The 22,777-nt window shown below is 44.2% G+C and overlaps 1 protein-coding gene across 6 annotated transcripts in view; it reads right to left on the bottom strand.

Annotated features, from left to right (window-relative positions):
* Positions 1-18,431, bottom strand: part of MPPED2 (metallophosphoesterase domain containing 2) — a 109,960-nt gene extending 91,529 nt beyond the window's left edge. Inside the window, exons 1-2 of one of the 6 annotated variants that reach the window (XM_031505083.2) lie at positions 18,316-18,431; positions 12,733-12,975 (exon numbers count right to left, since the gene is read on the bottom strand). In XM_031505083.2, the coding sequence (XP_031360943.1) occupies positions 12,733-12,860 (128 nt within the window). In that variant the 5' untranslated portion in view covers positions 12,861-12,975; positions 18,316-18,431. The other 5 variants (XM_021536715.3, XM_021536720.3, XM_021536718.3 and 2 more) reach the window with 5 other exon arrangements.
* Positions 18,432-22,777: the final 4,346 nt, after the last annotated feature.

The raw sequence follows: 22,777 nt of genomic DNA, 5'->3' as shown, positions 1-22,777 counted from the left end.
CCTCCTGACTTGATTGGAGCTGTCAGGTCAATTGGCAGCTGTATCACACATTGCAGAGGGCACATCCAAACCACGGGCACAAGGCTCCCCAGAGAAAGCACAAGTGTGGCTCTGCAATGCGTTTCAAAAACACAGGCAGCAGCACATTGTGGAAAACTTCACAATAAGAAATTTCCCTGAGCAGCTACTGTTTTCGTAAAAGAACCACAAAAAAATTAATTTTTTCATCTTGTAGAGCAATCCCCATAACATTAAGAAGAGAGACTTCTCTCCCTAAATAAACTAAAAAAAGACTATTTTAAAAGTAATAAACTAACTATAAATTTTAGGGTTTGTTTCTTTACATTATCAGAAAAACAGAAAAAAAGTTGTAAAGAGAAGAAAAGTATTCTAAAAAATTGTTTTAATTCTTACTACTTTTTTTCTTTTAGTTACTATTAATAAAATTTTCTTTATATCCCCTTTTAAAATTTTAAACCTACTTTACCTTTCTCCTAATCCTGTCTTTCTACCTCACAACAAAAAATAAAGACATATCTAATCAACCAACACTGAAACCCACCACACTCATCAACATAAAAAAATAAAATAATAAATAATAAAAAAAATCTCAAAATTAAAGAAATTTTAAATTAACAGACCAAAACCACTACAGTAAGGCAAATAGGAAAATGTTTTTTCTATGCCCTGTCTGGCCACTGCTTCAAGGCTACACCACCTATGACAGCCCAGATTTTACTCTCTCTTCCATAGTTCTCCCAGACAGAGCCATTCCTATACCTGGCTTCTTGATTATCACTGCTTCAGGTCCAAATTATTTAGGTAAACTAAGTGCAGACTGAGACAGTTCAATAAACTTTTTCATGCTTCATTCAAATGTTTCTTCTGCAGCTTTTGGGAGGGTGCTAAAATCAAAATATTATTTTATGCATATTTTATTTTATAGCTATATATAAAAATATCAAATATGAAACATTAAATTGTAGAGATAGATAATATTTTACATACATATCTATCATATAGATAATATTACTTCAATTATACCATCAGAGAATTTACATTTAAACTCTTAAATTTCTGTCTTTCTCTTTGGAAAATAGAGAAGGGGAAAAACAATCCCTAAATTCTTTGAACATACCTGTCAGCACTGTCTATGCTGTATGAATGCAGAGCATGTTGTTTAGGATTAGATGACTCAGAGGACAGACAGCAGGATGCTTGATTTTTCATTCAGAGCTCATTATCTAATAGCACACTAAACAAACAGAAATTCTACCCCACTGGCAGCCTTAAAAAGAAAAAAAAAACAAAACAAAAAACCCCACAAAAACCAACAAAACACAAGAAAGAATTCTGCTTTAATTCCTATAAACAACCTCTTTGTCAGCATGACCACGATTCCATGCAAAAAACTACAAGGCATAAGTCTGAAAGTCCAAAATCTGAAAACCCTTTTTGTTAGCAAAATAATACAACACATCCAAAGACACAAAAGAGAGAGTCCAACACAGCAGTACTGTGATATCTACATCACACTGCTGCACTTCATGCTAGGGCAGGAAAGTCTTTAAAACACATATGCAGGTAACAAAATTGTGATAAAGTAAATATGGCTATAAGTGCAAGGTGTGCTAAGAATTACACCTCAGGCCAACAGCTTATCTCAGGTTATTTCTGGGTATTTGAGATCATTTATACATTTCTCAACTCCCATTTATTCTGTATTGGTCATCTCCAGTACATCCCTCCTGTATTTTATTATACAAGTGTCTGGACCCAAAGAAATTGCACTGTCTTTTTATAGATGATATAAGATATACAGATATACAGAAAATTGCCATGTCTTATTCCAAATCTTCTAAAGGAACCCATTTAATCTGAACTAATTAATTTTAAAAACCTCTACCAACTTCCTGGCCACAGGAGTTTCAGTTCATACCTTTTAACTCTCCACTGAATGAGATTATTCCCAAGAGGTCTTTCTCAGGCTGTAGAATGACATCTGAAAAAGCTTCTGAGAGAAGCACTCACTGAAAATAGTGACTGTATGAAATGATGGTATGAACAGACTCAAGGAAGCCAGGTGCTCCAAAGTTAATTTTCAACCTCAATTAATATTTATCTTAACAATTTACACTGGATGCAAGGATTCTTTTCAGGAAAATAAGCTCTGTAATAATGATATCTAAAATGAATGAGCCAGAAGACAAAACAAAGTCCCCCTAAATACAGATCATTTTAATTCTGTGAGACCAGGGGTTTCCTTTCTGTCCTCACTCAAAGAAAATGAAGACTTCATTCTACATGCAAATATTCTTAAACCAACCTGCCTTCTCGAAGGCATAAAAGTGGTGGTGACAGATAACCAACAAGAAATGAAAAGTCCATGCATTAAAAGTCTGTGTTTTGTGCCAGGTTCTGAGAGGAGCAGTGTGTGTGATCCTTCCATTAAGGCAGCAGCACATGCAGAGCAGCTGAGCAGAACACCACCAAAGGTCACAGTGGAGATAAAAAAAGGGGGGGGAATCATATACCACCCCCAGCATTACCATCAGCATTTTAATTCTCTGAAGGGGTCTGAAATTCCTAATACAGCATTTGTTCTGTGCTGTCTCACTGTGCATTTGTAGGAGAAACACTGCCTTCAGAACTTGATACAAACACTTTAATTAGCCTCCAAAACATCTAACAAGTCACAATATGAATCATAACTCTTTCTCAAAAGCCCTAGGAGGGTACATAGGTGGAAACTTTCAAGGTACAGAATAGTATCGAGAGCAGAACAAAATTAATTGCTCTTGCAAACATCCCTGTTTAACAAACAAGATTATAAAAAAAAAATTGAACTAATGTCAAGAGAGATATCAAAAGGAAAATATTATATATAAAAACTTTAAAGTAATTCTAAGATTACACACAGGTTGTAAATCTCTTTTTTTCCCATATATTATTGTGCATTTATTTAGTTTGAATTTTTTCACTGCTTTGCGCCCAGAGGAAAAGTGAATGCCCGGATGACTTTAAATTAACAAAATAAACACACAACAAAGACAAAATTTCCCTCTTCCTTAATATCTGTCAATTACCATAATCCTATATGCACACTGCTAACAACCAGAGAAAATAACTCCTTGAAAGAATTGTTGCTTAAAATTGAGGGAGCCACTTAATATGGTATTTTTAAGTAGCAGGTCCTGTCCCAGGGGAAGCAGTAATGATGTCACTAATCACTGCATTTCACAAGTATAGGACAAGACCTCTGTTTTTATTATTTATTATTACTTTATTCTATAATAGTTTGTTATTAATATTAATAAATATGCTGGATGACATGAAATTTCAATTCTGAACATAATTTCCCCCCAAACTACTACTTCACCATTCACAGGAGAGCAAAGAACCCATTGTTAATGCTCACTGCTGGCCAAGATTGGCTTTAAGAAAGGAGGAAGCCTGGAGTAATTAAAAAGTAATGACTTTTTTCCTTTGTGCTCCTTATATGAAAGGAGCAGGAGGGAAGATATACTGGACTAGCACCTTTTCCTTCCCATAAACTGATGGAATGGCCAAACATTCAGCAGCAATGTGCTGACCTTCCTGCTCGCAGCCATAGCCCCAATCCCTCATTGCAGGGAAATGGGCAGCGTGGCAAATAGGGAGTTTGCTGCCTTCCAGATCCATCAGATGCAGCCCCTGTATCTCACACTCCCTCCCCTGCCCCTCTCCATCTGCTGCCCTCCTGGGAAAGGAGAGCTCCCCTTAATGGCTGTGTGCTTTTAAATCTAATGTGCTGGATTTAAGTTAATGCCCGCTACACTAAGTGGAGGCTCTGCTGCAAGGAAGCCTCTGGTGCTGGTTTTTTCCCTGTCAACATCCAGCAGAATCTCTGTAGCCCTGATGTCAGCCAGGGTGCAAGGAAGAGAGGGTCTGGGAATATGAAATCCACGACAGAAACAAACCTTGAAAGACACTACACTGCACAGTAATTTAAATAATCCTTCAGTAAAAAAAGGAGACGGGATTTTATTTGTCACTCCCCTCCACATAATGATTTAGATGAAGAAATTTAAATTTAGAAATGTATATACCCACTATAAAATAGGGCATATAAAGATAAGGGCAAGCATCTTTCTGCCAGTGGAGAGCACAGGTGAACTCTCTGTTGGCAGAAATTCAATGGGCCTGATCCATCAGGTATGAAGAGGACAGCTGTATTTGGGGATTATGAATTATGGAATGTGACCTGCTCTCCAGCCATCCTCTGGCCCACCCTGGAGCTTCAGCACTGCTCATCCACAGCACTGTGACAGCCAGAAGCAGAACATCCTGCAGGACACGTACAGCTCCTGTGCTGGGAGCAACCTCCAGCTTTATCAAGGGTATGACCAAGCTTTATGGCCAACTCTTCAGGAGATAAATAAAATTACTGCAACACCAGATACCTAAACTTTATTGTTTGGAACCCAAACTTGCTGTTTTCTGCTCCAACCACTTGGTACTGCTCCAAGAAAGTTACTGGGGGTAAGTTTATCCTACCCTAACTTTTTGTTTGAAAAAGGCAGCAAAACAAAATCCATTAAATGGAGTCTAGTCTCATATACCACAAGACAGAATTGGTTTGACTTCACTGTTTTAAAGGCACACATGTTTGCTGTTTTATGAGACCTTAACTTGTTGGATTTTTTTTTAATATCTTTAGCAATTAACATAACTGGTTTATATTGTGGTGAACCTGGCAGCGCTGGATTAATGGTTGGAGTTGATAATCCAGCCTAAACAAATCCATAATTCAGTCACAGCTTCCTCCTCAGTAAAAACAACCACACAAACAACCAAAACTTAAAAACAAACAAAACTTAAGCTACAACACACCACCTAAAAACCACAACCTTCACTGCCCACGCTAAAACTGAAAGTAAAGGGGTAAGACTTGAATTTCCAAATCCCAGCAAACAAGCTGTTTCAATGTTCTGAAACAGCTGCTCTGAAGTGTGTGCATGCCCGTGTGCATGCAGCCTCCTCTGCACTGCTCTGATGTTCACTGACATCACAGAGAGGAGCTCAGAGCTGCTCTCAGACCCTCTGCAAGCAGCAACAACCTCCTCAAGCCCACCAAGCTGCAGCTGCACGTGCCAAGCATGAGTCAAACCATTGGAAACAAGAAGTCATTGCTCCAAGGACCAAAACTCACAGCTTGCTGGAAAATCCACTCCCAGGGACATGGGAAAACCTGGTGTGAATTGTGAATGGGATGATTTTCCCATGCAGGACAGGGGGGAACTTCCTACCCAGCAGGTAATGCCAGCACCAGGCTCAGCTCTGCCTTCCCAGCAGCAACTTGACAAGCTCACTGCTCAGAGATGCCTTAGAGACATCCAGAGATGTTTTAAAGGCATGTCCCTGCCCTGCTGTACTTCTGCTGTGCCTAAAAGCATTTATTTTCTCAAGTTACATCATGGCATATCACAGAATCTAACAGCAAGCTGTTCATTTGACAGGGAGACACGCTAGCCCTCCATTTCTGAATTTTAGGCAACTGACTCCAAAATTAAGCTACCCCTGGGACCACAAGATCAGAAATGTAAACACAAAAAATTACCATGCCAATACTGAGTACAAAAAAGTCAATATCCACGACCAACTCTTGATCACTTCTGAAATAAACTTCTTGCACCACTAAATTTCTTGCATCAAACATAAGCAATATAATAATCTAACACATAACATAGGCAATAAACTCACATTGTTTATAGAACTTTCGCTTATTTGTCCAACAAAAAAAATCTAGCAAGGGTTTGCAAAAGAAAAAGAATGAGATGTGTGATAGGTAGCTGCAGCACTTGTCCTGGAACAGCCATGTGGCACAGCAAAGGGAACAGGCTCCCTCATCACTGCTGCCAGGGAGGACCAGCCTCATCCTGCCACTAGGAGAAAACCATGAGCCAAAAATTCTCCAGTGGGATTTGCAGTGCAGGGCTTGCAAACTTAGTTTTTAACTCTCTGCTCAGAAATCTACGCCCTAAAAGCTATTTCACAGGCCAGATTGCATCTCACCCTTCTAGCACTAAAGAAAAGCAAGAACCTGCTCCAATTCTGCAAGAATTCCACAACAATACCCCTCCTGCCCTGGTATTTTTAAAAAAATAAATTCGCAAGTTTCCAGTGACAGCACAACATCCTGATTGCAATGTATGTCCATGTTTTTTGTCAAGCTACTTCACAGCAAAGAGCTGCCTGGGTGAGCACAAGGTACTGTGGCAAGAGCCCCGGCTGCACAAGGCATTCCTGGCCAGATCCCATCACGCATCTCCCAAAAGATAAGAGCACATTTGTGTGCTGTACATACACGTGGAAGTGCAACTCAGCTGTGTCTCAGTGTGCCTGACCACCAAGTGAACCCTACAGTCAACACCAGAGTCACATCAGGTAATGCAAATTTCCTTTTACAGCGCTCAGCTACTGAGTGGGGCCTTGGAGAAAAAGAGTTTGTGACCTGGAGGCTTCTCTGCACCATTAATACAGCATAAATACATGCACACAAAAAACTTCTCTTTCCTCCCTCTCAGGGTTTACCAGCAGCAGCCAGACTGACTCCACAAGGTGTTTCAACAGCTCATTTTCATCAATGAAAATCTTAGGCAGTCTTATTTCTGCACCAAAGGTGAACAAATCTCCCCTTCCTTCTCTCCCTGCCCACTGGAGGATCCAGGAGCACATACCTCATGGCAGCTATTTCAGCAGAAACAGCTTGTTTGCTGGGATTTGGAAATTCAAGTCTTACCCATTTATCTTCAGTTTTGATGTGGGCCATGAAGGTTGCAATTTTTAGGTGGTGTATTGTAGCTTAAGGCTTGTGTTACTGTGTGGTTGTTTTTAATTAAGAGGAAACTGTGACTGAATTATGGATTTGCTTAGGCTGGATTATCAACTCCAACCATTAATCTAGCACTGCCAGGTCCACCACAATATAAACCAGTATGTTAATTGCTAAAGATATTAAAAAAAAAAAAAAAAAATCCAGCAAGTTAAGATCACACTGGCTGCCCCTGTGACCCTCTGCTGGTGAGGCTACACTAAGAGAGAGATGACTGAAAGTAGCTCATTGGAATAAACAAATTAAAGAAAAAAATAAAATAAACTCGCCCTACTACAAGGAGATGTGCACCCTGGACTGTGCCAGTGTCCATCCAGCAGCCCCCAAAAGGCTCTGCCAGCTCTCCTGGGGCAGGAGGGAGCAGCAGGTCCAGCTCTGAAGCCTTTCCTCATAGCAGGGATCTCCCCCTGCAGCCCTGAGGAGCTCCAGGGACTGGTGGGCTGATTTTGATAGGCAGAAACTGCTCTGGCAGCCTGGTCCCACCAGCACAAGAGGGGCTTAGCACCAACTGAAACCCTGTCTTGGGGCAGGGCCATGTGGAAAGAGTAATAACAGGGCAGTGGTGACAAAAGAAATTATTTTAAACCTGTCCTACATTTATTATAATAATAATATTGGCACTTTTACAGCATTAGCCTTCCAAGGATGTCAGGCTATTTTTTTAAAGGCAGTCTGATATTACTCCTTTTTACAATGACAAAAAGAAAGGTCAGAAATTTAATCACATTTTCAAGAGTGCTTATCATACGATGACTGCACTGAATAAACTCAATACAAGGGGCCTAAATTTGAATTTTAATTACAAAACTGAGCCTTACACCACCACTGTATGAACGCTTCCAATACGCTCCACACTCCAGCACCCCAAATAAGTGTCGCTTCTTTAAAAAGTAATTTTCATTTTACACCTAAAATTTAAGTTTAGATCTTAGGCGCTGCTTACATTTTTTGCACGAGTAACTTTGAACAGTGTACGATCAGTGAGATGGCAGAGATCTCTCACACAGACATGCACAGGACTAGTAACAGAGTTTTTTTAATGACAAGGGAGCAGACAGGGAGACTAAACCTGCACCAAGGTGAGATGATCATGAGCCCTGACCCCAGGAAAAAAATCCCTGGTTTAAGTGCACTCATTCTACAACTAGAGCTTAAATGTCACTTGATTGTTTCAGAGTGTATTTATTATATATTTATAATAGGTAATATTTAATAATATTAAATATTATAATAAATATATTTATTATAAATATATATTATACATGTGTTTATATATTTATTTAATAGTAAATATCTATTTGTTTATTTATTTATTTGGAAAAATAAGTAGTGAAAAGAAACCTGAATAGTTACAAGCTTTGCATGCTTTTGTAAAAATAAAGAAAAGAAGTGTAACTAATGGCCAGAGCAGCAATTTCCAGCAAAACTACAAGCAGCAGCTGAAGCAGCCTGGCCAGTCACACAGCTGACTGCTGTAAGACTGAATCTCTTTTTCTCTCAACCAATAACATTACATGTACCAGCTCCACTTTTCTCTAAATGTCAAGTGAGTTCATATTTTGCTAAGGCCAACTCTTTTCCCCTCCCGCTGAATATCACACACCTTACACGAAACAAAATTGGGGAATGCTGCAAATCAAATGCATCATTTCCCTCTAATCTCAGGGGGAGTTTATAAAGCCCATTAAATGCAGAATGGTTTCCTCAAGAAAAGGGGAAAAAAAAAAAAGAAACCAAGATCCTCTCTGTCAAGGTTAGCAGTCTAATAACATCTCTGGCTTCTAACAATGTCAGGTTTCATCACAGCTGAAAGTATTTTCTTCTATGATCAAACAGCTGTGCTTTTATTTTTTTATTATTATTATATTCTGATTTTAAACCAAAATTTTGTTTTAAATTTCTGATTTTGAGGAAGTTGCAGTATTTAAGTTAAAAATTATTTAAAATTCTGTCACTGTACCCTACTTTGATGTTTCAGATTTTATATATATGTATTTACATACAGACATTTATGTACTTTATTCAACCAGACATATATTTCTACCAATATAAAACTGTGCTTATACTCTTTGTTTTAAAATGAAAACATTCACGTGAGGGAGTGCTCTAGTACAGAAAAGGCAGTAAAATTATATAGTTACAGATTGAAAAATATATCTCCAGGTATGAATAAACTTATTTAGAGGACTTTTGCTCTGGCATAGGAACCTCTTTCTTACTCCCCTATTATTGAATTTAAGCCATATCAAAGTGTTCACATGCATTCAAACTACCCTAAAAAAGAAGCCACCACTCCTCCAAAAGGCTCAGCCTGCAGCTATTTTATCTTCACAAAACTCCCTCATCCTCACCAGACAGGCCTGCCCAAAGGGGCATTTTCCATAATACATACACAAGGTTTATTTCACTCTTCTTTTTTTTTTTTCCCTCTGCAAGTAAATGGGGTGTTGTACCTAAACAGGAAGATTTTCGTCTGGTTAAAAACTAAGGAAGTAGTTTTTCATTTGAATTTATCCCCAGGCTGCGTCCCACTGCTGCTCACTGGTATTATTGGAACCACTGCTAGGAAGCTGATACAGAATATTTTAAAAGTCTAAACAAGCTTAAAAGCTGGTTTGGTTTAAAAATAAATAAACAAACATCCAAAAAACCCTCAAACACACTCTTACACACCTAAGGAGCACTTCCCTCTTTAAGTCACAATTCTTGCCAAGAAATTTCGAAGTATGAAAACTCACAAAAAAATAGTAATCAACATGAACCACAGAGAAGCATATTATAGGTATTATAATATTAATAACCATAATATTATAGTTATTTATTATTTTGCAGATGCCCTTGAAAGCAGGGAACTAAGATGATGCTGTTAATTAAAACTAACTGAAGGTAAACACTAATTGGACAAAGCATTTAAATACAAACACTTTGTAACAGTCAGAGAGTAACTGAATCCTGTGGGTGGGAGCATCGCTTCAAGAAGACAAAATAATATTTAAGATTACATCCCTTTATGCAAAACAATTGTGCAGCAAAAATTGCCTTTAGAATACCTGTTCAAACACTAATTAGGAGAGAAACACAATTAAATTAAATGAAATGGTTGGACAAACTGATTCAGAAGCTATACTGACAAAGCTGCTGCTGCTGCCAGCCCAAGCAAAGGGAGCTGTAATAAATACTCTGCTGTTAACTGACACTACGCTTAAACAAATTGACTAAGGAGTATAAAAAATACATATAAAGATAAGAGAACTCTATCCCAGCTGATTGAACTACATGAAAGGCACAAAATAAAAGTGTGAGAAGCAGCCCAGGACATGTGAACTGGCAAAGCAGTGCCAGTAGTGCCTTACAGGAGGTAATGCTGGACTCTGCTCTCTGTGAAATCAGAGTTAGGCCCAAAGGATACAGGACCCTGTCAATGGCTCAGTGGGAGCCAGGAAGACATTTCTCACCTTTGCACAGGAAGATGCACAACCATAGAGAAATTACTTCTAAAAGCAGTATTTCCTTTAGCAAAGAACACTGTCCTCAAGCAGCACGAGCTCCTGATTTATGGCATGCAGCAATAGATTGCCCTGCTGTTCACATACATGTCACAAAACTCAGCTCCCATGTTGCTTCACTCATTTCTCTTCATCCCACGATTTTTAAAATAAATTTTTCACCAGAGAATAAAGTCTCTTCAAACCCCCTCTTAGGGAAAAAAACAACCAACCAACCAAAAAGAAACCAACAAACCACACACATGCATTACTCTAAAAGACAGCAGCAAAGAAAAGCAGACTGTAAAACCAAATCAAATCAATCCTGGCAGCTGCAGCAATGTAGCACTAACAGAGCCAAAACAGGGTAAAAAGATCATGGCTTCTTTGTTAATACTGCTTTTACCAATTTTCTGTTAAGATTTCTCACTTGATGACAACCTCTTTCAGATGAACACACAAAACTTCCACTACAATACATTAAAAAGACAAAGAGTCCATCCGAAGCTACCACACAATCCAGCTTCTCCTCCCCAGCAACAACTCTGCTGTTCTCACATCACACAAACCCTCAGCACACTCAGATCTTCACTTCCTTGCTTTCCTCTGCCCACCTGGTAGGAGCCCCTCTTTTCTTTCTCAACAGGTTTTCTAAAATCTGCCATTTGCTACCCAGACTTATGAACTCACCTCCTGCTCTGGAACATTTCTGTCTGCTTCCACTGTGGATCTGAGACCAATTCGTTGCCAGTTTTTCCAAATTCTGATCTCCCTTTCATGTGCCACACCTTCTGCTGAACCCAAATTTCTGATTTTAAGAAAGTTGCAGTATTTAAGTTTAAAATTATTTAAAATTCTGTCACTGTACCGCACTTTGAAGTTTTGGTGTTTATTTCAACTACACAGTTTTTCCAAACAAGTATCCTTCAAGACATTCATCAAGTTAGTATCATTTTACACTATCCCTTAGAGGAATGCCTGTATGTTTGTGAGGTTTTTAAACAAAGCATGAACAATTCTTACAGTTTTGAACACCACACTTAGTCTTAAATTCAGCTCCCACTGAAGTCAATGTCAATAGGAAGGGGTTCTTTACAACTGCCTTATGATTTTCTTTTGTTTGCTTTGAATTCATTCTCTAAATAAGATTTGTATTTAATGTCAGTCAGAAGCACAGCCTGGAGTGCAAAACACGCAACAGGAGTTTGCTGGCAAAAGGTCTAAAAAGTGAATCGAGACATGGAAATGTTTCTAAAATCAAAGTTCCATCACCGCGGTACTAATAAATCAAATGTAATTAATGGAAAGTTTTCCACCTTGAAAAGTGAAGGCACACAGACACTCAGCATCCTTCCTAAAGTTGCCTTTAGGAACATTGTGACCACAAGAAATCCTATTAGAAGGTGCTGAACTCCTACATTGTGACTCTTCCGGCAGGCTTCTACATAACAAAAATGCAATGAAGTACCATACAACTTTCCCCCCTTATTATGCAAAATCCTTATCAAATTCAATAGTGCGACATGGTTCAAAATCCTGCCTAACAATGGCTCGCAGGATGTCCAGGGATGTCGGCTTTGTTTTAGTTTCACGTGCTTTTCAGTCTATTAATGCTAAAAGAAAAAGAACCTTCACATAAATAACCGATAAAGATCAAACCCCCGCTAAACAATGGGAAGGAAATTCAGAGTTGGAGCTGGTGCTGTGCTGAGCCAGCAGCCCATTGTGCCGCCAGGGTGCCACAGCAGCCAGGAATACCGAGGTGAGGCCAGCAGGAACCTGCAGCTGCCCACCACGCAGGGCTGCGGCTGCAGGGAGGGCTCGCAGCCCTTCGGAGGAGCCGCGGGGCAGCCCCGGCTCCTTTGTGCGGCAGGTCGCGGGTGGAATGCGGAATTCGGCACACGTTCCGCTCCAACCAGGAGGACAAAGGATGCTCTGATGGGGGGGGGGGGGACAATTAGTCCCAATTAGGCCTATTTCGCAGCTGAGTGTAAGCGCTGGGGGAAGGGAGCTTAAATCTTAAAGCAAGGGGTCCCTCAGGCGAGTGAAAGCCAGAGCAGTGAAGTGACAAGCTTGAGAGCACGGGGCGAGTCCCACCGAGGTGGTGGCACCCATCGAGCCCCACCATCCCACCGAGGTGGTGGCACCCATCGAGCCCCACCATCCCACCGAGGTGATGGCACCGAGCGCCTCCATCCAGGAGAGGACGGAGCCCGGCACCTCACCCCTCGGACACACCGGGTCCAAAAGCTGCTGACCATTCTGCCTTTTAGATCCCGTGGCTAACTAAGGCAGTTTCCCAGTCTGGCAGCCTCTCCCCGAGCAGCAGTCCCGGTGTCAGGCACGCAGCAGGCACACAGGGGGAATACTCACATATGCACGTGGGGAGGCTGGAAGCGGCTCTGGTTGATGTTGTAGTGTGTGAACGCCTGCGTTGGGTTGGAGCTGTACTCATCCACCGTTATGGTAACTTTGCCTTGTGAAGGAATTCCATGAGCCATCCTTCCTCCTTATGGACATGAGCAGCTCACAGCTTCCCAAGGCCAGGGGCAGGGCAGGGCATTGTGGTCCGGGCAGATCCCGACTCCCAGCAGCTCCGCATCAACTCCGTGACCTCTGCCAGGAGAGACAGACAGCACACGCTGCTGTAAGCCATGAGATGTAAACACACCCTGACCCAGTGCTCTACACTCTCCTGACTTCCATTCAGATTTGAGATCTATTCAGATTTGAGATCTTTTTCTATAATTCCTCATGTACCCATCACCCCTCTCCACGCATTACTATTCATTTTTTTTTTTTAATTACCTCATCATCCAGCTCCATCGTCATCAGACACATCCAAACGATGAATGCTTAAAGTAAGGCTTTATCTTCAGGGGGTGGGGGAAGGGGGAATAACATATCTGTGTTGAAAGCTGCACTTAAATACTCCTCATTTCATATCCTCGATTTTAAATAACATCTTGCGTTTAATTGCAACCACGAAAACTCACAAGTGGAGCCAGCTTCCCGAAGGACAGAGGACTTTCCACAAACCTGCACACTTGTTTTCAAGCCGCTGCTGTAGCTTTAGAGCACTAACAACTGAGAAACTTGCAAGAAACTGATGTAGAGAACACGTTACCATTGCATAGCAAAAGGCACACCCAAATACTTTGAATCGAGGCGCTTATGTGCCCAGAGGAAGGTGAGTATCTAGGCAATGTTAACAAAATATCCACATTATAGCTCGCTAGCGCTGAACCTGGTTGGGATCCACTGTCAGCAGACAGCAATGATTTATCTGATTACAGCGCGATTTTATGCACGTTTCTGCACAAGGTGAAAGAAAAAGGCTCTTCCCTCTCTGTGCATCCCTGTCTGGCTTCTTCAGAGTGCTCTTAAACACATTTTGCGTTAGGCCTGGGTGTGTGCTGTGCTACCAGCACAGCCCAAGAGCCAGAACCTCCCAAACACGCTCAGCTGAGCTCCCTGGGCAAAACGTGGGCTCCGGTGTCTCGGTCCGTGTCCTGAGGATCGGGAACTGATCAGATGATGGTCGGAGGATACTTTCAAGATGAGCAACTCTGTAAAAGCCCCGTTTATGAGGCAGATCCTCAGCTGGGGCTAGCTGCAAGGACTTGCATGAAATCCCCACTCTCGGAACCCGCTGACATTCCTCCCTTTAGCTGCCACGTGCAAGAGTGGACTTTTCCTACCTGGAGTGCATTTCACAAAAGTAAATCCTTGCTTACTGAGAAGACAAAGAGATGGGAAAGAGAAGAGAATGACTTGAGCCCTGAGCACCAAACCAAGCAATATTTTTCCAGTGCAATTTCCCTGGGCTTCTCTAGCTCCCAGACAGAAATGTGCTTGCCATGTGTAACACTGAGCATTTGAAACCTTTGATTTGTATTCCAAATATATTTTTAATACAAAGAGTAATTTCCAGTTTGGCACGAGACATGATGAAAACGCTCTGTAAATGGCAGATGGCCTGCTATAGGCCATTTATTTTACTATTTTACCACCTCAGGCCTATGTAGGCTTCCATATGTCGGCTGGGTTAAGACATCCCGCAACCTTCATTCTAGCAACTGGATTCTATCCTTCATCTTCTTTAGTATTGGAAGGAAAAAAGTAAAAGGAAAAAATTAAAAGAAAAAGATGAAGACGAAATTAAAAGTTAAAGCATGGATTTCAAAACTGTCACTGGAGATGGTAGAGCATTGTAACTGTGGTTACAGCCTGGTCCTCCCTTGTGAGACCTCATGGACCTCTCTCATGACAACAAGGTTTCAGCAGCAAAAATCAGCAGGGGTGAGCTTTGCTGGAACACATCTTTGCTGTGCTAGATGTGATGTAAGATGCTGCAAGAGCTGTAGTGGTTACCACGCCAAGTTTGCAGCTGTTTCTCGAATTTCCTTTACAATTATATTTTAGTGTTATTTTGCATAATAGTAAACACAACACCTGCTTCAAACTGCAGTCCTGTTTCAAGTGCTGCAGTTCTTTTGAGATAGAAACTAAGAAGAGTGCACAACGCAGAACAGCATAATTGGCCTGTACTGAGAAGTAAATACAAATGAAAACATCTTCCTGCCAGAGAAATGACTGTCATTAACAAGACAGGCCATCAGAGCTCCCAGGGAAAAAAAAAATAATAAGGAGTTTTTATTTTACACTGCAAGAACTTTGGAGCCTTCATACATTAAGAAGTAGTGAGAAAATTACACATATAATGTTGGGTTTTTTCTGCAATTAAAACAACAATATAAAAAAAATGCATTAAATCAACAACAAAAAATATGCTTGGGATATCAGAAAAGCTAAATGACACTGTTTTCAGCAACCCAGCATAAGAAAGGTCAGAACATTAAATTTCATATTATAGTTCACTCATGGAAGAAAAATCTAATTTGTTCATGAGAATGAATTATACCTAAAGATAATAGCCATTTTTTTTACAATGTTTGTAGCAGTCCAGAAAGAAATTACAACTAACTGGCATAAAACAAATGACAAGAGGACACTGAGACAGCTGTATTAAATACTTTTAAGTTGACTCTCAGTAAGATTATAAGTGTATAAGCTGCAATTGCTTCCCATTGTTCTAATCTTTAATCTTAAAAATAAATCTGTACTTAAACTGAGACAAAGCTGAACAAAGCAGCCTTTTAAAATTAAACTCAACAACAAATGCCAGACTAGGGGTAAAAAGAAATGATAATTTGAAGCTGGCTTCTGTGTCAATTCTCTTAATTTCCATTTAATACTCCATAGAGTACTACAGCTCAATTATCAGAAGTATCTAATTATTACCTTCTTTACTGGGAACGTCTCTGAAGAAAATAGAAGAAAGAAGCTGAACACTTCAAAACTTTAAAACAAACATATCTTAGGCCCAAGATTAAAGAAAAAGAAATTAAAAGAGACTTCTTCGAATCGCTACCATTCTTCTTTCTCCAACTATGAGCACTATTGGAAGGTTACTCACAGAAGATGAGTGCAAAAAAATAAAAGTTGGATTATTTTCCCATCTAGCAAGACAACGCGTAGTGTCTTCCACACCTTTCGAGGCAGTTTTAAGTAAGAATGCCTATATTAAAAACCCAAATAACGCTTATTCAGCATGTTGCCTTTTCCCAGATACAGGCTGTTATCCTTTTCCAGCGTGTATTTGTAGCGGCAGCAAGACAGGAGATGTGCCATTGTACGCATCTGCCCGGTGTTACAGGTACAAACCGCAGCTTTTTCGGAACAGGGCTGACCCAAACGTGCCTGCAGCTATTTGTAAAGCGGTACACTGCCGCCCCGTCAGAAAACTGCCACGAAATCTGCACAGGTAAGTCCATCTCCGTGTAGCGTCACATCGCACAGTCAGCCGCTCCCACGAGCTCTGCCCATGCACACGAAGGCACGCGAAAAACCCATTTCCCCAAATAAAATATTTACGCCTTGCCCATCTGAATTTCAAACATTCGCCTCTAGCTGGGCCCGGGCTGCAGCAGCAAACGCCGAAAGGCAGGAGCCGGGAAGGGTTAAGCCCGTGTCAACACCTCCCGGTGATCCGTGCGCTCTGCCGGCGCTGCTGCACCGCCAGCACGCTGCGCCCGCCCGGGGCCGCGCTCGGTCCCGAGCCCCGGAGCCCCCGGCACTCACGGTGCGCCCCGGCCCCGCGGGACTCCGGCGCTCCCCGAGATGCTGCGCTGCACTTGGCGGACAACTCCGCGCTCCAGCTCCCCACCGAGCCCGGCGGAGCCAGCGGGGGCGGGGGGCGGACCCCGACCCCCGCCCCGTCCCGTCCCCCCGCCCCGACCCCCGGTACCTGGGCTCCGGCCGCTCCCCGCCTCCGCCCGCCCCGGCCGCGGCCCCGCGGGGCGCCGGGCTCGCCCCGCGGTGATTGATGGCTCCGGGTGGCCAATGGCTCCGGCGCGGCCCCGTCCCGGCGTGTGCCGCAGCCCCCGCCCCGCGCCCCCTGCCCTGCCCCCGCCCCGCGGCACCGGGGGGCATTTCTGCCCCGTCTGCGCCGTACGTGCCGCGCCGCACAAAGTTCGCATCGCCCCCGTCCCCGCCGTGCCACGGACCGAAAGGGCTGGGGGGGGGGGAGGATGCTCGGTTCGGGGGAGGGATGCGATGAACTCCACAGCAGCCGCGGGCGAGCGCGGCGGGCACGGGCGGGGGTGTGATGCCCGCCGCTTTTTATCGCGGTGGGGCCGACCCCGGCACCGCGCCCGCGACCCCTCCAAGGGCTCCAAGTGTCTGAGGCCTCCGGGATCAGGGTTTCAAAGCGGCTTCTCTGCCGCCGAAAGGGCGAGGGGCAACTCCGCCGGGCGACGCCGAGCCAACCCGCCTTTCCCTCCTTACTTTTGCGGCGTGTCCCCCCCTCGCCTCCCCCCATCGCCGGCTCCCTCCGCGCCCGCCGGGCTGCTCGGCGCTGCGCCCGCCCGCTGGCCCCAGCCAGCACAATGCTCCCGGCCTACCCTGCCGGCCCCGCCGCCGCAACCCGCCCCCGACCCCGCCGCCGCCGCCCCTGCGCCCGGCCGGGCAGCGGCGGAGGGCAGCGGGGCACGGCCTGGGCAGCGGAGCAGGGCAGGCTCGCTCAGCGCCGCCGACACCGCCGCCTCGGCTGCGGGGAAGCGCCGCCGCCGCCGCACCGACACGACCCGACCCGACCCGGCGGGCTCGGGCGGTCACGGCGGGGGCGCGGGCGGCCGCGTTCACGCTCAGCATTGTTCGCGGGAGGCTGGACCGGCGCCGCCGCCGGAGCTGCCGCCCGCCCCCCTCCGCTGTCGCCCATGACACGGCACCTCTAACCCGCCGCTTTGTGCTCCGCTGCCCTCGCCGTGCCCCCCTGCTCCCGACACCGGCCCGGGGCCGCTCACCTTCCCTCCGCAGGCTGCCGCTGCGGGCGGGCCGGGGATGCCTTCAGCGCGGGCAGCGGGGCCGCTCCATGGGGCTGCGGGGGCGCGGCCGGGGCAGAGCCTGCGCCCGACCCCGCGGCGGCGCCCGGCGGCGGCGGCCCTGGCTCCGGCTGGGCTCCGGCTGCGGGAGCGGCTGCGGGAGCGGCGGTGCAGTGAGCGGGGCTGCCACTGGGGTCAGGGAGCAGGCACCAGGAAACGCGGCGGCCACGGCGCTGCTCGCACTCGCACACACACACACACACACACGGAGACACGCACGGCTCCTCCCGCTGCCTCGCACTTCACCCCCCCGGGCAGGGAGGGAGGGAGCGAGCGAGCGCTGCTGCATTTCCCAGTGCGGCACAGGCTCCCCACGCCGAGGCGGCTGGAGCACGGCTTCCCTGCCGGGGTCACGGCCGGAGCCCGCCGGGACCCCCTCCCCGCCAAGGGGCAGCGCCCGGACACGGCCGGCCCGCAGCACGGCTCGTCCGCTGCCCACTGAGATGGCAAAATAAACAAGTAATAACAGCAACAATTAAAATACCCACATCCTCAGAACAGCTTTTCGCACCTTTCGTCACTGGGTGTTGATGCGGTGCCCTGCTCCTTTGTAGGTAAGCTCACCTCAGCGACCAGAAACACCAGGGTTCGCCTTTGAGGCCGAGCATTGTCTTGAGGGAACTGGAGCTTTCCTATGGAAAAATAAAATCAGGAATGTAGCTGTTGTCTTTTTTTCTCCCCCTTTTTTCTTTCCCCCTCCCACCCCCCCCCCCACCAAAAAAAAAAAAAAAATCACAGCAATTTTGTCAGCAGCCACAACAGTAACAAAGTGAGGATTGGACGCGTTTCTTCTTTTACTTTCAAGACAAAAAATGGAAAGGCGAGACTTCAAAAAATATATTACAATGAGGAGAAAGACAGACAGACAGAAAGACAGAGCGAGCCCAAATATTTCTGAACACTTGAGCAGACAGAAAATAACTAGCAGGCCTCTAATAGTGAGTAAGTGACCTATATATTTTAAATAAGTAATTTTGACTCTAGCCAACTTTCAGATATGCATGGCAAGAAGGCAGGTTTTTCTTTGTTGCTGAAAGCCATGAGGAGGGTCTTCTGCATTGCCAGGCAGAAATCCACTGGGATGGATTGTCCTGTTTAGAAACGTCAAACTAATAAAAATCAACATGAAAGAGACTAAATGGCGTAAGACTTTTTCCCAAATTTACCTTTTCACTCTGATATTTTTACAGTTGTCGTTACCGCTTTTGAAAGAAGTGAGCACTGTGAACCACCAGAGGAAAATTCCTATTTCAGACTAAAAGGCCCATAGACAAGTCGTCCTCCTGACCAAACCAAAGCAACACTTCCAGGGAAACTTTCCCTGGAATGGAGGTGAGGCCATAGCTGCACGGGTATTTTCAGCTGCCTGACTGTGACACAGCTGTAGTGCCAGCAGTCCAGCCTCCCACTCGTGTCCCTGCACTCTGGTGACAACAGGGAGCCACTGGGCACCAGGAAACACTTCCCAGCCTCCTCACCCCATCCACTTCCCAGCTGCACCAACCCTCCTGCTGGGTCTGGACAGGGAGCCAGGTGAGAACAGAGGGAGAGCAGGAGAGCTCCCTGCTGCCAGGAACACAGACAGGAGGTGATGGGGAGCACGTCTGACCCTGAACCTGCCGCATCCCTTCTCCACAGTCACAGCAGGAGGACTTGTCCCTCCTAGCACAGAGAAACAGGGAAGGAGCCTGGGTAGGATTGGGCTGGGAATTAGGAAGCTCACAGACCTCTTCTCTGGTAGCTGGTGAGAGATCAGACATTTCCCTGGCACTGAGGTGAGCATTTACCTGCCTCACTAGCCCTGACACACAGCAAGCCCTGTGGCCTCCAAGTTCCTGGTATTTGGGTTTTGCTTGTATGAATCCAGAGTGGGACCTGCTTCTAAGCTCACTCTTTTTCACAATACTACATGCCCAGCAACAACAGCAAGCTGTAATACAGTCATCAGGAGCATTTTTGTTCATCCATGACTTGGCAAACTCTGCAACACTGTGTTCTAACACTTTCTGTTAAGGGCACACACCAGAACTTTTCCCTTTTACAAACTAGTTGTGTTCAGTATGCTTTCCAAAGAGGCACTCATCTTAGGAATGTGCTGACCCCAGAGCTGCTCTAGGAAGGAAAAAATATTTTACTTAAACTGATTAAAGGGTTTTCTGGGGGAAGGAGTGGAATCCTCCTGCCTTTCTTCTCTAATTCAGAAGAGCATCACCTAAATGCATGTACACAAAAATAAAATACCTATATTATGACTGGAATGTGTATTTGTTGACAAGAGGATTTCAGAGATAAATTCAGAAACCTAAGAAGTAAATGAGATGTTCATTTTGAGTGTCACAGGATTGATATTTCTAGCTCAGTGAAATTCAAAACAGTGAACAGCTTTCCTTTACCTTAATACCTCCTATTAACGACAGTAAAAGGGTATGTTATACATGAAACTTCAGTCATGCTCAGAGTTGGCACTGGATTTTATTTTTTCACTTGTACAAATCCAAACAGAGTATCATCAAATGCACAGATTCAGGAGATGCATATTAAAAATTATAAAACACTATAGCATCCAGAAAAACAAACTCATTCTTCACAATCTATTATGTCATCCTTAATACATTTCACAGGTGTCACTGCCTCCAGTTTCTGCCAAGCACAGGACAGAGTTAACAGCTTATGAGACACACACAGGATACTTCAGGCATCCTGAACCACAGACACCTGCCTAATTTTGCTCTTTACTTCAGGAAAATTTTTCCTAACTATCTGTAAAGCAGTACAAGGAAACAGAATTTAAAGTCTACCTCTGAGCACTCACTCCTTAAATAATCAGATTTTTCGAGAGATCTTTTACACAGAAAGGAATTCCAACCAAACCAAAACAAAAAAACCCTTTCAAACACATGCAAACCACACATGAAGAACAAATTCAGTTTTTAAAAAGGCTCGTCCCACAAGGGCAGAAGGGGTTTTGAGGCAGACGCCAGGCTGGCCCACAGCAGTGCCATGTATGCTTGTGCTGGCACAAAGCAGTGCAGGACCAAGGCTGGCACCGCCTGAAAGAGTCAGGCCAGTGTTTCACACTGCCTTTTCCCCTGGATAAAGTACCAGAGGGGTTTGGGTTGTTTGTTTCACTCTCCTGGATTTTTTCTAGCCATTTTAAGACCAGAGCACCAAGGGTTCTCATTTGCACTGCAGATAATTCAGTTTTGGCCTGCAGAGTCTGGGACGTGCATATTTGAATTTCCTAACATATTTTAATTTTCCTGACATTTTAAGAAAGTAGAGTTTGGCCCAGTGGATGGTCACTGGTAGCAATCTTCACCAAAAGTCACTGGATTCACCATATGTCAGCACAGACCAAAAATTAGATCTTAACAGGCTCGTTCCCCTCATTAAAGCAGAAATTCTTCCCTAACTGTGGAACAGAAGAAAACTGCATTACTTTAGGCTTTCATGGCCCAGTGAGCCCCACAACATTCCAAATTTGCTGAATATGTTTGGAGAGATTTAAAGTCCTCGATTGCTCTGTTCTTTCACTTGCAGGCCACAAGTCACAGAGCATTTGGTGTGCGTGGTGGCCAACAACATGAAGAAGAGAGCATTACTTACAAACAACAAACAAACGGAAAAAAAAATCCAAAACCATTCCAATTTTGCAAGTTGGTTTTTTAGCTCTTAGGGCTTCTTAACAAGGCTTGCAGGCTGGAACCAGCAGCTAGCTAATTGAATCCTAAAAGCTGAAAAAAAACCCAAACCTCATGGCTTTGGATTTTCATAATCTGTCCCAGTATGAATTTTTAGCAGACTTTTTCCCCTCACAAACAGGCTCATGAACTGTTCAGTGCTCCAGCAAACACTTCAGAAAGAACCCACAGCCTTTCCATAGAAGCACACCAGCTTTGGGAGGAAAATGACAATTGCAAAAAGGAAGTGAAACTGGAGCCTTCTGTCAGAACCTTCAGACACAGAAGAGCATGTCATTATCCTACTTATAGAGAATCAGGTAAGATTACTGAAGGGAATATCACCAGTTGCCTTCTGGGCAGTCTTTTTATATTTGATGGGCCAGAACTTTGTCACAGGATAATGCTTGTCTGCTGCCTTGCACCTTTAAATTAAATTAAATTAAATATTTGATTGGAATTTTCCTACTTACCCTCTGTAAAAATAAAGTGAAGCAAAAAAACCCAGCTGGAAGTGAAGTGTTTGTCCTTCTAAAAACTCACAATGTAACTTATAATCAAGGTACCTGGGAAAGAAATCATTCCTTTTTTTTCTTTCCTGAACATTCCACTGAACATTATTTTTTCAGAGTTAAGAAGGATACACGGGTGATTTATTTCTTCATAACAGAGAAGGCAGTGACTCCAGTTTTGTGTGCACATAACGATGCAAGTGTTGTTTGATGGAGAGCAGTGGCTGCAAAGGCATCACTGCAGGAGCTCCCAGGTGCTGGAGGCTCAGGGCACACTTCAAAGGAAGGTTTTGGGGCTCACACTCTGGTCAATGTGCTGTGGCAGGGAGTACACAACACTGGGTGTTTTAACATCCTATTTATTGCATTCCACATTGCCTGTTTAGAAGGTGGATGTCTTCTTCCCCAAGTGATCATTTTATCATTTAATTAGTTTATTATTTGACTCAATTATTCATTGAGACAAAGCCAGTGCATGGGAAAACCTGAGTTTAATTCACCTGCAGCTCAGATACTCAAAGCCCATTGTACCAAACAACTCCAAAACCTGACGGTCTATCAGAAAACAGACATTGCTACTACACAAGAGTGTATTCCAAGCCTCTCCTCGACCTTTAACTTACTTAACTGCCTTCCCTGCTCATCACAGAGATTACCTCTCCTGTGGCAGACCCTGGTCACACACTGCTTCTGTTCTCTGTAACATGAACTGTGTCCCCACGGGTCCGAGGAGTCACAGTGATACCAGATGGCCTCCTGTCTGCACTCTAAATCTACCCCT

Source organism: Lonchura striata, chromosome 6 (genome assembly GCF_046129695.1).
Source record: "Lonchura striata isolate bLonStr1 chromosome 6, bLonStr1.mat, whole genome shotgun sequence".
In the NCBI taxonomy this organism is placed as follows: domain Eukaryota; kingdom Metazoa; phylum Chordata; class Aves; order Passeriformes; family Estrildidae; genus Lonchura; species Lonchura striata.
This window is presented reverse-complemented; position numbering and strand designations above follow the sequence as displayed.